At 44.0% G+C, this 12,928-nt stretch overlaps 3 protein-coding genes across 3 annotated transcripts; all 3 read right to left on the reverse strand.

The window, feature by feature from the left end:
- Nucleotides 1-636: 636 nt before the first annotated feature.
- Nucleotides 637-3,165, reverse strand: LOC309482387 (zona pellucida sperm-binding protein 4-like; the record flags this gene model as incomplete). Its single annotated transcript, XM_082147731.1, has 9 exons — nt 637-713; nt 792-864; nt 950-1,097; nt 1,167-1,359; nt 1,436-1,593; nt 1,665-1,762; nt 1,836-2,023; nt 2,103-2,193; nt 2,983-3,165. The coding sequence occupies 9 exons, from the start codon at nt 3,163-3,165 to the stop codon at nt 637-639; spliced, it is 1,209 nt and encodes a 402-aa protein (XP_082003857.1).
- A 1,773-nt stretch (nt 3,166-4,938) lies between these two features.
- Nucleotides 4,939-7,467, reverse strand: LOC309482388 (zona pellucida sperm-binding protein 4-like; the record flags this gene model as incomplete). The annotated part of the gene is made up of 9 exons (XM_082147732.1): nt 4,939-5,015; nt 5,094-5,166; nt 5,252-5,399; nt 5,469-5,661; nt 5,738-5,895; nt 5,967-6,064; nt 6,138-6,325; nt 6,405-6,495; nt 7,285-7,467. The coding sequence occupies 9 exons, from the start codon at nt 7,465-7,467 to the stop codon at nt 4,939-4,941; spliced, it is 1,209 nt and encodes a 402-aa protein (XP_082003858.1).
- A 1,773-nt stretch (nt 7,468-9,240) lies between these two features.
- On the reverse strand, nt 9,241-12,882 carry LOC309482389 (zona pellucida sperm-binding protein 4-like; the record flags this gene model as incomplete). Its single annotated transcript, XM_082147733.1, has 9 exons — nt 9,241-9,317; nt 9,396-9,468; nt 9,554-9,701; nt 9,771-9,963; nt 10,040-10,197; nt 10,269-10,366; nt 10,440-10,627; nt 10,707-10,811; nt 12,861-12,882. The coding sequence occupies 9 exons, from the start codon at nt 12,880-12,882 to the stop codon at nt 9,241-9,243; spliced, it is 1,062 nt and encodes a 353-aa protein (XP_082003859.1).
- Nucleotides 12,883-12,928: the final 46 nt, after the last annotated feature.

Consider the following 12,928-nt stretch of genomic DNA (forward strand, 5'->3'; position numbering starts at 1 on the left):
ATTCCCGTGACGTCATACTTCAGCTGATCAACTTCACTTCCGTTAAAGGGAGCCGGCTTACCGGCATTCGGGAGCAACTTTACTCTATTGCTCTTTTGGATTAGCGATCGATCGCACTACACGGCTTGGCTGTCATTGATTGACTCTTTGTGGAGATATACTTGCTGGATTATTTCACCTTGGAGATCGCTGTTCCTCATCGTGTGCACGGACTTAAAACGGCTTACCGGTAAGGCCGATTCCACGCACACACATACACAACATTGGACTGGAACACACATACATTTTTGTATATATATTGATTTTCGGTGCTTTCTATTTAATACACTTTGGGTTGTCATTTGATCTTGCTTGTTTACATTGTGAGCAATTCTATCCAACGCTTTCATAGAGGGTCTAGAAGGTATATTTTGTGGTGTATCCTGCCTTGTATAGGCAGAACGTTACAAAGTTAGATGGCTTAGGCAGAAACTTGGCTTGTTTAGTTCAAGTCAAGAATCTCAATGCACAAAAGAAAAAGGTTTAGTAGTGCAGAAGTCAAACTGAGAACAGTCATGAAACATCCAACTCCAGACAGAAATGAATACCAAAGAGAAACAATGTTGAGTTTCATGAAGTTTATTAAAACACTAAAATTCACTTGACCAGGTTAACTTGTCCACTAGACACCACAGTTTGCCCACTAGAGATGGTCTTGACGGGCGTGTCTCTTCCTGTAAAAAGTGGTAGAAGCATGAGGGGCATTTAAATAAATTCTCAGTTCCTGAAGTCAACTTACAGCAAGCACTCACTTTTCCTAGTGCAACTTTGCTCACAGGAGCCAGAGGAGGGATGGCACACCGCTGTACTACAGTGGATGAAGATCTAACAGAGGGGGAAAGGGTTAAGCCATAGAATTCACTGTAAAAAGCACTAATATTAAGGGTTGAGGTAAGGCTGCAGAGCATACGGTTTCCTGCAGAGGAGCCAGTGATGCTGGATCTACAAATGTGAACATCTTCACAACAAAGCGCTTGTAGTGGGTCGGGAACTGAAGACCAGATGATCCAGCCACTGGAACCAATGTGGTCTGGTAACGATCATCCTGGTAAGGGCATCTGAAAGGCAAAGAGGCAGTCAGAAATGCCTTACAGCACACTAGATGGATAAAGACTGGCCTTACTCACCCATCAACCAGAAGATCCCATTGGGGTAGACTGAGTGGACTGGGGGTTGATGTCGCCCAGCAACGTCCCAGCATCAGGACAATGTTGGGGTCGGTCCTCTCCAAAATGTGCACCTCAACATACACAGGCTCCCGCAGGACTTTTGTAACTGGATAATCAGCATCACTGTAGTAGGATGTGTACGCCTCGTCCCCTGAGGAAGAATGCAGTGTTTAACTAGAAACTGGAGTTTTAGAAAGGCTTTAGGCATACTTGGGACAAACGCTTACCTTCTGCACAGCCTTTGGTGACACATTGACCATTTGCCAGTCTAAGCTCCACCCTGAGGGGTCCAGGAGCAGCTACTGGTGGAGGTGGAGGAACGGTGTTGACCTCCACAACCAGAGCTTCCACAGAGGTACCAGAGTACCTACACTGGAAGAGAAGCCTGGACAACAAACAGTGAGCTTGTAGCATGTGTCAATGATTCACATTTATGATAAAGCATACATCACTTACTCAAAATGGCTGTCCCTTGTAATGGAACCAAGTGGTCCGATACCCACTTCATATGAGGAGGTCATTCTGTTTTCATACACCACATATCCACCGTCCTCCTGCAAATAGTAACATTGTTGGCATCCAATCCATTCTAAGCCATGCAGAACAAAACCACAAGCAGCTACTCGCCATCATGCTTGTGCCACATGCAGTGACAGGGAACTGGTATATAGCAAAGAAAGGTGTGGATCCCACAGGACTGCAAGCTGGATCACTTCCACCCAGGAGACGGACTGAATCCAGGCTCAATCGAGGCAGCGTTACATCTCTAGCCACCACTACCACAAACTGACCATCTCTTATACACTGGACAGTCACTGGAACGAGTTACAAGAGCAGGTTATTGCTGAGGATCAGTTTAACATGAATGCCTCTACATTGACTCTACACTCTTACCTGCCTTCCCATAGTAACACTGCATTCCATTAAAGCAGCAGTTGATAGCAGCACACTCAGCACCACTGATACCAGGTGGTCCACATTGAATCTGCTCATAATCAGCAACAGTACATTTGTCAAGGGGCTCTGCCTGTGCCACTGGCTGCTTAGGCTGAAAGTGCTGAGGAAACTGTTGACTAGCTTGCTGTTGAACTGACTGAGGAAACTGTTGACTAGCTTGCTGTTGAACTGAATGAGGAAACTGTTGACTAGCTTGCTGTTGAACTAACTGAGGAAACTGTTGACCTGACTGAGGAAACTGTTGACTAGCTTGCTGTTGAACAGACTGAGGAAACTGTTGACTAGCTTGCTGTTGAACTGACTGAGGAAACTGTTGACCTGACTGAGGAAACTGTTGACTAGCTTGCTGTTGAACAGACTGAGGAAACTGTTGACTAGCTTGCTGTTGAACTGACTGAGGAAACTGTTGACCTGACTGAGGAAACTGTTGACTAGCTTGCTGTTGAACAGACTGAGGAAACTGTTGACTAGCTTGCTGTTGAACTGACTGAGGAAACTGTTGACCTGACTGAGGAAACTGTTGACTAGCTTGCTGTTGAATTGGCTTTTGAACCTGCTGAGGAAACCATTGACTAGCTTGCTGTTGAACCTGCTGAGGAAACTGTTGACTAGCTTGCTGTTGAAATGGCTTTTGAACCTGCTGAAGAAACTGTTGACTAGCTTGCTGTTGAACCTGCTGAGGAAACTGTTGACTAGCTTGCTGTTGAACTGGCTTTTGAACCTGCTGAAGAAACTGTTGACTAGCTTGCTGTTGAACTGGCTTTTGAACCTGCTGAGGAAACCGTTGACTAGCTTGCTGTTTAAATGGCTTTTGAACCTGCTGAGGAAACCGTTGACTAGCTTTCTGTTGAGCTGGCTTTTGGAACCGCTGGTTAGTTTGCTGGAACATCAGAGCTTGAGGATTCTGGGGCAGATCACTCCACTTCGGAACAGCATGGCTGAAAGCACAGAACCAAACACAAAGTGCCAGAGACTGAACAGCACACCAACTTCCTGCCATTGTTCAACAGCTAGTCACACTGCTGAGGTGCTGCCCTTTGGTGCTTTTACAGACTTTGGCTAATTAATGATAATCCCACCCTCTTCATTAAGTCATGATTCTCCAGACTTGCACGAGTGGGAGTTTATGCAACTAGGTGATTCTATTGTTTCTTAAGTCAATTTTTCCCTTTTGAACATACATAAAACCACATTGAGCTGAATTCAGAATAGTATGCTAGTACTATTTCTGCCATTCTGAATTCAGCCTTTTTTATATTAGATGTGTTAGCTATTCTGGATTGTTTTTTTCTTCTTTGAAACACATCATAGTTTTCCCATGGCAACAGGCCTGTATATTTGAAGAAAGTTTAAATCACACCTGCTAGCGCACTTCTTAAAATGTTCACGTACTAGGTCAGTAGGCGGTAGAGTACACCGTTTTGCGGCTGTTCGAACACATTCAGCCACATGAGCATCTACTCTATGAAAGCAATCTGGTCGAATGTGTTGGACTACCTCTGGAAGTGGCCAAAAATAGACAAGCTCAAAAAAATAAAAAGCCCCTTTTTTACACCAGTCCACTTGTGATCCGATTTACAAAAATGCTTCTTAGTACCAGGTGTAAACAAGGCCTTGGACAGCTACCTAGTTGGGATACAACAGTTAAGGGATTAATGCTTAAATGAAAGCAGTCTACATTACTGGGACTAGCCTGAAATTTAAAAATAAATGAATAAACAAAATTCAGTATCAACCAATCCTTTATCCCAAGATATGATTCTATACTTGCGTGACTGTAAAAAAGCCAACGAGTGACCTCAGAGGGGTTTGGGCATCAGTATATGCAGTTATGCTAGTCCAGCCATAAAGTTGAATGTAAAGCCTCAAACAGACAGAAGCTAAAACCTTAATTTGATACGTGAAACATGAACAGGGGCCCAAGTTAACGACTAGAACTTGGCAAATAGTAAAGTTGTAGCGTGGCCACATAAAGGGGATATTTAGAAGACGGCTTATTAAACTAATTAAAGAGTTATACATGTCAGATGTTCTTATATTAAAGAATCCCTGGGTTTTTGTTGCCCCTGTCGAGTGTTGGTCTTACTGTTTTTTTCTGAGCGAGAGTCTTGATCGTTACACCTGGGAATTCCCGTGACGTCATACTTCAGCTGATCAACTTCACTTCCGTTAAAGGGAGCCGGCTTACCGGCATTCGGGAGCAACTTTACTCTATTGCTCTTTTGGATTAGCGATCGATCGCACTACACGGCTTGGCTGTCATTGACTGACTGTTTGACTCTTTGTGGAGATATACTTGCTGGATTATTTCACCTTGGAGATCGCTGTTCCTCATCGTGTGCACGGACTTAAAACGGCTTACCGGTAAGGCCGATTCCACGCACACACATACACAACATTGGACTGGAACACACATACATTTTTGTATATATATAGTGATTTTCGGTGCTTTCTATTTAATACACTTTGGGTTGTCATTTGATCTTGCTTGTTTACATTGTGAGCAATTCTATCCAACGCTTTCATAGAGGGTCTAGAAGGTATATTTTGTGGTGTATCCTGCCTTGTATAGGCAGAACGTTACAAAGTTAGATGGCTTAGGCAGAAACTTGGCTTGTTTAGTTCAAGTCAAGAATCTCAATGCACAAAAGAAAAAGGTTTAGTAGTGCAGAAGTCAAACTGAGAACAGTCATGAAACATCCAACTCCAGACAGAAATGAATACCAAAGAGAAACAATGTTGAGTTTCATGAAGTTTATTAAAACACTAAAATTCACTTGACCAGGTTAACTTGTCCACTAGACACCACAGTTTGCCCACTAGAGATGGTCTTGACGGGCGTGTCTCTTCCTGTAAAAAGTGGTAGAAGCATGAGGGGCATTTAAATAAATTCTCAGTTCCTGAAGTCAACTTACAGCAAGCACTCACTTTTCCTAGTGCAACTTTGCTCACAGGAGCCAGAGGAGGGATGGCACACCGCTGTACTACAGTGGATGAAGATCTAACAGAGGGGGAAAGGGTTAAGCCATAGAATTCACTGTAAAAAGCACTAATATTAAGGGTTGAGGTAAGGCTGCAGAGCATACGGTTTCCTGCAGAGGAGCCAGTGATGCTGGATCTACAAATGTGAACATCTTCACAACAAAGCGCTTGTAGTGGGTCGGGAACTGAAGACCAGATGATCCAGCCACTGGAACCAATGTGGTCTGGTAACGATCATCCTGGTAAGGGCATCTGAAAGGCAAAGAGGCAGTCAGAAATGCCTTACAGCACACTAGATGGATAAAGACTGGCCTTACTCACCCATCAACCAGAAGATCCCATTGGGGTAGACTGAGTGGACTGGGGGTTGATGTCGCCCAGCAACGTCCCAGCATCAGGACAATGTTGGGGTCGGTCCTCTCCAAAATGTGCACCTCAACATACACAGGCTCCCGCAGGACTTTTGTAACTGGATAATCAGCATCACTGTAGTAGGATGTGTACGCCTCGTCCCCTGAGGAAGAATGCAGTGTTTAACTAGAAACTGGAGTTTTAGAAAGGCTTTAGGCATACTTGGGACAAACGCTTACCTTCTGCACAGCCTTTGGTGACACATTGACCATTTGCCAGTCTAAGCTCCACCCTGAGGGGTCCAGGAGCAGCTACTGGTGGAGGTGGAGGAACGGTGTTGACCTCCACAACCAGAGCTTCCACAGAGGTACCAGAGTACCTACACTGGAAGAGAAGCCTGGACAACAAACAGTGAGCTTGTAGCATGTGTCAATGATTCACATTTATGATAAAGCATACATCACTTACTCAAAATGGCTGTCCCTTGTAATGGAACCAAGTGGTCCGATACCCACTTCATATGAGGAGGTCATTCTGTTTTCATACACCACATATCCACCGTCCTCCTGCAAATAGTAACATTGTTGGCATCCAATCCATTCTAAGCCATGCAGAACAAAACCACAAGCAGCTACTCGCCATCATGCTTGTGCCACATGCAGTGACAGGGAACTGGTATATAGCAAAGAAAGGTGTGGATCCCACAGGACTGCAAGCTGGATCACTTCCACCCAGGAGACGGACTGAATCCAGGCTCAATCGAGGCAGCGTTACATCTCTAGCCACCACTACCACAAACTGACCATCTCTTATACACTGGACAGTCACTGGAACGAGTTACAAGAGCAGGTTATTGCTGAGGATCAGTTTAACATGAATGCCTCTACATTGACTCTACACTCTTACCTGCCTTCCCATAGTAACACTGCATTCCATTAAAGCAGCAGTTGATAGCAGCACACTCAGCACCACTGATACCAGGTGGTCCACATTGAATCTGCTCATAATCAGCAACAGTACATTTGTCAAGGGGCTCTGCCTGTGCCACTGGCTGCTTAGGCTGAAAGTGCTGAGGAAACTGTTGACTAGCTTGCTGTTGAACTGACTGAGGAAACTGTTGACTAGCTTGCTGTTGAACTGAATGAGGAAACTGTTGACTAGCTTGCTGTTGAACTAACTGAGGAAACTGTTGACCTGACTGAGGAAACTGTTGACTAGCTTGCTGTTGAACAGACTGAGGAAACTGTTGACTAGCTTGCTGTTGAACTGACTGAGGAAACTGTTGACCTGACTGAGGAAACTGTTGACTAGCTTGCTGTTGAACAGACTGAGGAAACTGTTGACTAGCTTGCTGTTGAACTGACTGAGGAAACTGTTGACCTGACTGAGGAAACTGTTGACTAGCTTGCTGTTGAACAGACTGAGGAAACTGTTGACTAGCTTGCTGTTGAACTGACTGAGGAAACTGTTGACCTGACTGAGGAAACTGTTGACTAGCTTGCTGTTGAATTGGCTTTTGAACCTGCTGAGGAAACCATTGACTAGCTTGCTGTTGAACCTGCTGAGGAAACTGTTGACTAGCTTGCTGTTGAAATGGCTTTTGAACCTGCTGAAGAAACTGTTGACTAGCTTGCTGTTGAACCTGCTGAGGAAACTGTTGACTAGCTTGCTGTTGAACTGGCTTTTGAACCTGCTGAAGAAACTGTTGACTAGCTTGCTGTTGAACTGGCTTTTGAACCTGCTGAGGAAACCGTTGACTAGCTTGCTGTTTAAATGGCTTTTGAACCTGCTGAGGAAACCGTTGACTAGCTTTCTGTTGAGCTGGCTTTTGGAACCGCTGGTTAGTTTGCTGGAACATCAGAGCTTGAGGATTCTGGGGCAGATCACTCCACTTCGGAACAGCATGGCTGAAAGCACAGAACCAAACACAAAGTGCCAGAGACTGAACAGCACACCAACTTCCTGCCATTGTTCAACAGCTAGTCACACTGCTGAGGTGCTGCCCTTTGGTGCTTTTACAGACTTTGGCTAATTAATGATAATCCCACCCTCTTCATTAAGTCATGATTCTCCAGACTTGCACGAGTGGGAGTTTATGCAACTAGGTGATTCTATTGTTTCTTAAGTCAATTTTTCCCTTTTGAACATACATAAAACCACATTGAGCTGAATTCAGAATAGTATGCTAGTACTATTTCTGCCATTCTGAATTCAGCCTTTTTTATATTAGATGTGTTAGCTATTCTGGATTGTTTTTTTCTTCTTTGAAACACATCATAGTTTTCCCATGGCAACAGGCCTGTATATTTGAAGAAAGTTTAAATCACACCTGCTAGCGCACTTCTTAAAATGTTCACGTACTAGGTCAGTAGGCGGTAGAGTACACCGTTTTGCGGCTGTTCGAACACATTCAGCCACATGAGCATCTACTCTATGAAAGCAATCTGGTCGAATGTGTTGGACTACCTCTGGAAGTGGCCAAAAATAGACAAGCTCAAAAAAATAAAAAGCCCCTTTTTTACACCAGTCCACTTGTGATCCGATTTACAAAAATGCTTCTTAGTACCAGGTGTAAACAAGGCCTTGGACAGCTACCTAGTTGGGATACAACAGTTAAGGGATTAATGCTTAAATGAAAGCAGTCTACATTACTGGGACTAGCCTGAAATTTAAAAATAAATGAATAAACAAAATTCAGTATCAACCAATCCTTTATCCCAAGATATGATTCTATACTTGCGTGACTGTAAAAAAGCCAACGAGTGACCTCAGAGGGGTTTGGGCATCAGTATATGCAGTTATGCTAGTCCAGCCATAAAGTTGAATGTAAAGCCTCAAACAGACAGAAGCTAAAACCTTAATTTGATACGTGAAACATGAACAGGGGCCCAAGTTAACGACTAGAACTTGGCAAATAGTAAAGTTGTAGCGTGGCCACATAAAGGGGATATTTAGAAGACGGCTTATTAAACTAATTAAAGAGTTATACATGTCAGATGTTCTTATATTAAAGAATCCCTGGGTTTTTGTTGCCCCTGTCGAGTGTTGGTCTTACTGTTTTTTTCTGAGCGAGAGTCTTGATCGTTACACCTGGGAATTCCCGTGACGTCATACTTCAGCTGATCAACTTCACTTCCGTTAAAGGGAGCCGGCTTACCGGCATTCGGGAGCAACTTTACTCTATTGCTCTTTTGGATTAGCGATCGATCGCACTACACGGCTTGGCTGTCATTGACTGACTGTTTGACTCTTTGTGGAGATATACTTGCTGGATTATTTCACCTTGGAGATCGCTGTTCCTCATCGTGTGCACGGACTTAAAACGGCTTACCGGTAAGGCCGATTCCACGCACACACATACACAACATTGGACTGGAACACACATACATTTTTGTATATATATAGTGATTTTCGGTGCTTTCTATTTAATACACTTTGGGTTGTCATTTGATCTTGCTTGTTTACATTGTGAGCAATTCTATCCAACGCTTTCATAGAGGGTCTAGAAGGTATATTTTGTGGTGTATCCTGCCTTGTATAGGCAGAACGTTACAAAGTTAGATGGCTTAGGCAGAAACTTGGCTTGTTTAGTTCAAGTCAAGAATCTCAATGCACAAAAGAAAAAGGTTTAGTAGTGCAGAAGTCAAACTGAGAACAGTCATGAAACATCCAACTCCAGACAGAAATGAATACCAAAGAGAAACAATGTTGAGTTTCATGAAGTTTATTAAAACACTAAAATTCACTTGACCAGGTTAACTTGTCCACTAGACACCACAGTTTGCCCACTAGAGATGGTCTTGACGGGCGTGTCTCTTCCTGTAAAAAGTGGTAGAAGCATGAGGGGCATTTAAATAAATTCTCAGTTCCTGAAGTCAACTTACAGCAAGCACTCACTTTTCCTAGTGCAACTTTGCTCACAGGAGCCAGAGGAGGGATGGCACACCGCTGTACTACAGTGGATGAAGATCTAACAGAGGGGGAAAGGGTTAAGCCATAGAATTCACTGTAAAAAGCACTAATATTAAGGGTTGAGGTAAGGCTGCAGAGCATACGGTTTCCTGCAGAGGAGCCAGTGATGCTGGATCTACAAATGTGAACATCTTCACAACAAAGCGCTTGTAGTGGGTCGGGAACTGAAGACCAGATGATCCAGCCACTGGAACCAATGTGGTCTGGTAACGATCATCCTGGTAAGGGCATCTGAAAGGCAAAGAGGCAGTCAGAAATGCCTTACAGCACACTAGATGGATAAAGACTGGCCTTACTCACCCATCAACCAGAAGATCCCATTGGGGTAGACTGAGTGGACTGGGGGTTGATGTCGCCCAGCAACGTCCCAGCATCAGGACAATGTTGGGGTCGGTCCTCTCCAAAATGTGCACCTCAACATACACAGGCTCCCGCAGGACTTTTGTAACTGGATAATCAGCATCACTGTAGTAGGATGTGTACGCCTCGTCCCCTGAGGAAGAATGCAGTGTTTAACTAGAAACTGGAGTTTTAGAAAGGCTTTAGGCATACTTGGGACAAACGCTTACCTTCTGCACAGCCTTTGGTGACACATTGACCATTTGCCAGTCTAAGCTCCACCCTGAGGGGTCCAGGAGCAGCTACTGGTGGAGGTGGAGGAACGGTGTTGACCTCCACAACCAGAGCTTCCACAGAGGTACCAGAGTACCTACACTGGAAGAGAAGCCTGGACAACAAACAGTGAGCTTGTAGCATGTGTCAATGATTCACATTTATGATAAAGCATACATCACTTACTCAAAATGGCTGTCCCTTGTAATGGAACCAAGTGGTCCGATACCCACTTCATATGAGGAGGTCATTCTGTTTTCATACACCACATATCCACCGTCCTCCTGCAAATAGTAACATTGTTGGCATCCAATCCATTCTAAGCCATGCAGAACAAAACCACAAGCAGCTACTCGCCATCATGCTTGTGCCACATGCAGTGACAGGGAACTGGTATATAGCAAAGAAAGGTGTGGATCCCACAGGACTGCAAGCTGGATCACTTCCACCCAGGAGACGGACTGAATCCAGGCTCAATCGAGGCAGCGTTACATCTCTAGCCACCACTACCACAAACTGACCATCTCTTATACACTGGACAGTCACTGGAACGAGTTACAAGAGCAGGTTATTGCTGAGGATCAGTTTAACATGAATGCCTCTACATTGACTCTACACTCTTACCTGCCTTCCCATAGTAACACTGCATTCCATTAAAGCAGCAGTTGATAGCAGCACACTCAGCACCACTGATACCAGGTGGTCCACATTGAATCTGCTCATAATCAGCTACAGTACATTTGTCAAGGGGCTCTGCCTGTGCCACTGGCTGCTTAGGCTGAAAGTGCTGAGGAAACTGTTGACTAGCTTGCTGTTGAACTGACTGAGGAAACTGTTGACTAGCTTGCTGTTGAACTGAATGAGGAAACTGTTGACTAGCTTGCTGTTGAACTAACTGAGGAAACTGTTGACCTGACTGAGGAAACTGTTGACTAGCTTGCTGTTGAACAGACTGAGGAAACTGTTGACTAGCTTGCTGTTGAACTGACTGAGGAAACTGTTGACCTGACTGAGGAAACTGTTGACTAGCTTGCTGTTGAACTGGCTTTTGAACCTGCTGAGGAAACCATTGACTAGCTTGCTGTTGAACCTGCTGAGGAAACTGTTGACTAGCTTGCTGTTGAAATGGCTTTTGAACCTGCTGAAGAAACTGTTGACTAGCTTGCTGTTGAACTGGCTTTTGAACCTGCTGAAGAAACTGTTGACTAGCTTGCTGTTGAACTGGCTTTTGAACCTGCTGAGGAAACCGTTGACTAGCTTGCTGTTTAAATGGCTTTTGAACCTGCTGAGGAAACCGTTGACTAGCTTTCTGTTGAGCTGGCTTTTGGAACCGCTGGTTAGTTTGCTGGAACATCAGAGCTTGAGGATTCTGGGGCAGATCACTCCACTTCGGAACAGCATGGCTGAAAGCACAGAACCAAACACAAAGTGCCAGAGACTGAACAGCACACCAACTTCCTGCCATTGTTCAACAGCTAGTCACACTGCTGAGGTGCTGCCCTTTGGTGCTTTTACAGACTTTGGCTAATTAATGATAATCCCACCCTCTTCATTAAGTCATGATTCTCCAGACTTGCACGAGTGGGAGTTTATGCAACTAGGTGATTCTATTGTTTCTTAAGTCAATTTTTCCCTTTTGAACATACATAAAACCACATTGAGCTGAATTCAGAATAGTATGCTAGTACTATTTCTGCCATTCTGAATTCAGCCTTTTTTATATTAGATGTGTTAGCTATTCTGGATTGTTTTTTTCTTCTTTGAAACACATCATAGTTTTCCCATGGCAACAGGCCTGTATATTTGAAGAAAGTTTAAATCACACCTGCTAGCGCACTTCTTAAAATGTTCACGTACTAGGTCAGTAGGCGGTAGAGTACACCGTTTTGCGGCTGTTCGAACACATTCAGCCACATGAGCATCTACTCTATGAAAGCAATCTGGTCGAATGTGTTGGACTACCTCTGGAAGTGGCCAAAAATAGACAAGCTCAAAAAAATAAAAAGCCCCTTTTTTACACCAGTCCACTTGTGATCCGATTTACAAAAATGCTTCTTAGTACCAGGTGTAAACAAGGCCTTGGACAGCTACCTAGTTGGGATACAACAGTTAAGGGATTAATGCTTAAATGAAAGCAGTCTACATTACTGGGACTAGCCTGAAATTTAAAAATAAATGAATAAACAAAATTCAGTATCAACCAATCCTTTATCCCAAGATATGATTCTATACTTGCGTGACTGTAAAAAAGCCAACGAGTGACCTCAGAGGGGTTTGGGCATCAGTATATGCAGTTATGCTAGTCCAGCCATAAAGTTGAATGTAAAGCCTCAAACAGACAGAAGCTAAAACCTTAATTTGATACGTGAAACATGAACAGGGGCCCAAGTTAACGACTAGAACTTGGCAAATAGTAAAGTTGTAGCGTGGCCACATAAAGGGGATATTTAGAAGACGGCTTATTAAACTAATTAAAGAGTTATACATGTCAGATGTTCTTATATTAAAGAATCCCTGGGTTTTTGTTGCCCCTGTCGAGTGTTGGTCTTACTGTTTTTTTCTGAGCGAGAGTCTTGATCGTTACACCTGGGAATTCCCGTGACGTCATACTTCAGCTGATCAACTTCACTTCCGTTAAAGGGAGCCGGCTTACCGGCATTCGGGAGCAACTTTACTCTATTGCTCTTTTGGATTAGCGATCGATCGCACTACACGGCTTGGCTGTCATTGACTGACTGTTTGACTCTTTGTGGAGATATACTTGCTGGATTATTTCACCTTGGAGATCGCTGTTCCTCATCGTGTGCACGGACTTAAAACGGCTTACCGGTAAGGCCGATTCCACG

The sequence above is a fragment of the Leuciscus leuciscus genome (assembly GCF_965113295.1).
Source record: "Leuciscus leuciscus genome assembly, chromosome: 19".
Classification (NCBI taxonomy): domain Eukaryota; kingdom Metazoa; phylum Chordata; class Actinopteri; order Cypriniformes; family Leuciscidae; genus Leuciscus; species Leuciscus leuciscus.